The following is a 1,879-nucleotide window of genomic DNA, read 5'->3' on the forward strand; positions in this document are numbered from 1 at the left end:
GTGCCGCCCCATGGGGGAGGGGGGTGTCTGTGCTCACCTGCCGTCTCCTGTTTGTCTCCTCCCATCCCTGTCTGTCTGTCCCTCTGTCTGTCTTTCTCTCTTTCCTGCTGCTCTCTTGGGATTGGGTGCCTCCCTTGTCTCTTGCTCTGCTGCTGCCCTGCGATTGGATGACACAGTGACTTGGAGCCGCCCACTGAGAGTTCTGCGTCCCTATTGGTGGACGCAGCTGTGCCTGCCGAGTAAGGGGGCTCTCTCTGCCCACTGTCCCCCTGCCCCCTCCCCTTCCCTCCCCTCCACCAAGCCTCCCCCTGCACCTGGGAGGGGGATGGTAGGACACCTGGGTTCTATCCCACCTCTGGAAGGGCAGAGGGGTCTAATGAGCTAGAGCAGAGGTAGCCCAGTAGTCAGGACTCCTGGGTTTCCCCCTTGGTTCTTGGAGAGGGGAGTGGGATCTGATGGGTTAGAGCAGGGAGCTTGCAGCTGGGACTCCTGGGTTCTCTCCCAGCTCTGGGTAGAGAGGGGGGGTCTGGTAGGTCAGAGCTCAGAGCCAGGACTCCTGGGTTCTCTCCTTGCACAGGGAGAGGAAGGGAATGAGATCTAGTGGGTCAGAGTCAATGGGGTCCCATCCAAGCTGTGGGAAGGGAGTGGGGAGAGCTGAGTAGTCTAGACCAGTGGTTCCTCAACTGGTTTTGTACCAAGACCCATTTGTCAGCATTGATGGCCAGTCCTGGCCTAGTGCCTGCTGCCAGTGTGTGGGACATGGGGAGCCCCTTGCAGGCTGGAACTGCCAGCCTGTAAGGGAAAAGCCACAGTTTCCCATGTTTTTCTCCTTTAAAGGAGAATCCAATTTTAAAGTTTATTCGCGACTCTTCCGTATATTTTTGCGACCCACTTTGGGTCATGAGCCACATGTTGAGAAACAGTCTAGAGCTCAGACTAGTTGAAAGTCAGGACACCTGGGTTTTTATCCCACTAGCAGGAGGAGGATGGAGTTTGAGTGCTTTAGGGTGGGGGGAGCCCGGACGCCTGGTTTCATCTCCAGCTTCTTTCTCAGGGTGCCATGACACCCTGTGTCCCATCTCTGCCCCTGTCATGTGCTGCCTTAGCTCTGTTCATCTGTGTGTGTGTGTGTGTGTGTGTGTGTGTATGTCCGTCTCTCTTTCTCTTTCGGGAACTAACCTGGCGCAGCCTGGCACCCTGTGACTCATCTTCTCTGCTCTCTTCCCTGCACCACCCCCTGCTGCTCCCCCTCCCTGCCATGCTCAGCGCGGGGGCCGCTGCTTCTGTCTGCGAGGACCCTGCTTTGCCTCTCTCTGAAGCTGATGAGCTGCTTAACAAGTAAGAGGGTCTGTTCCTAGATGCCTGGGTCCTGGGCAGGGCAGTGGGGTTGTAGGAACCAGCTGCTCCCACTGCAGTTTCTCTCTTGCTCCTATTCCCCTCCCCAGTGTGGGGCATTGTGCCCCCTCCCAGGTGAGGGCTACAGGGTCAGTGCTTCATGCTTGCCTACCTCTTGCTCACACGCATGCGAGCTGTCACATTCACATTGCACTTCTCTCTCTCATGCTGTTATGGGGGTATAGGGCTGGGATAATAGGAAGTTAGGATTGTGCTGCACAGAGCAGCACCCACAGAATGTGGTTATCTTAGCTGTCATTTAGGAGGGCATTGGGAGTGAGGGGGCACCAGCAGGGCTGGGAGGGGAAAGGGGGGCTGTGGATCAGGAGTGAGGGGCACTAGCAGGGCAGGGGGCTATGGGTTGAGAGGGGTACATTCGGGGCAGGGTGGTTAGGGGGCTGTGGGTCAGGAGTAAAGGGCACCAGGAAGATCGGGGTGGGGAGTCAGAGGGGGCAGGAGGTTAGGAGTCAGAGGGGCATAGGCA

The 1,879-nt window shown here is 57.4% G+C and overlaps 2 protein-coding genes across 8 annotated transcripts in view; both read left to right on the forward strand.

Moving 5' to 3' along the window:
• Positions 1 to 1,879, forward strand: part of LOC109320799 (AP-2 complex subunit alpha-2) — a 621,923-nt gene that overhangs the window by 85,775 nt on the left and 534,269 nt on the right. The window lies entirely within an intron of this gene.
• The window catches only part of LOC109320798 (carnitine O-palmitoyltransferase 1, liver isoform-like), a 48,625-nt gene that overhangs the window by 42,769 nt on the left and 3,977 nt on the right, over positions 1 to 1,879 (forward strand). Inside the window, exons 20-21 of one of the 3 annotated variants that reach the window (XM_019551060.1) lie at positions 177 to 239; positions 1,267 to 1,338. The exons of 1 other annotated variant lie outside the window; for it this stretch is intronic. In XM_019551060.1, coding sequence (XP_019406605.1) covers positions 177 to 239; positions 1,267 to 1,338 — 135 coding nt within the window. The remainder of the gene's footprint in view (positions 1 to 176; positions 240 to 1,266; positions 1,339 to 1,879) is intronic. One more of the 3 variants, XM_019551061.1, reaches the window with a different exon arrangement.

Source organism: Crocodylus porosus, unplaced genomic scaffold (assembly GCF_001723895.1).
Source record: "Crocodylus porosus isolate Cpor-Errol unplaced genomic scaffold, CroPor_comp1, whole genome shotgun sequence".
In the NCBI taxonomy this organism is placed as follows: Eukaryota; Metazoa; Chordata; order Crocodylia; family Crocodylidae; genus Crocodylus; species Crocodylus porosus.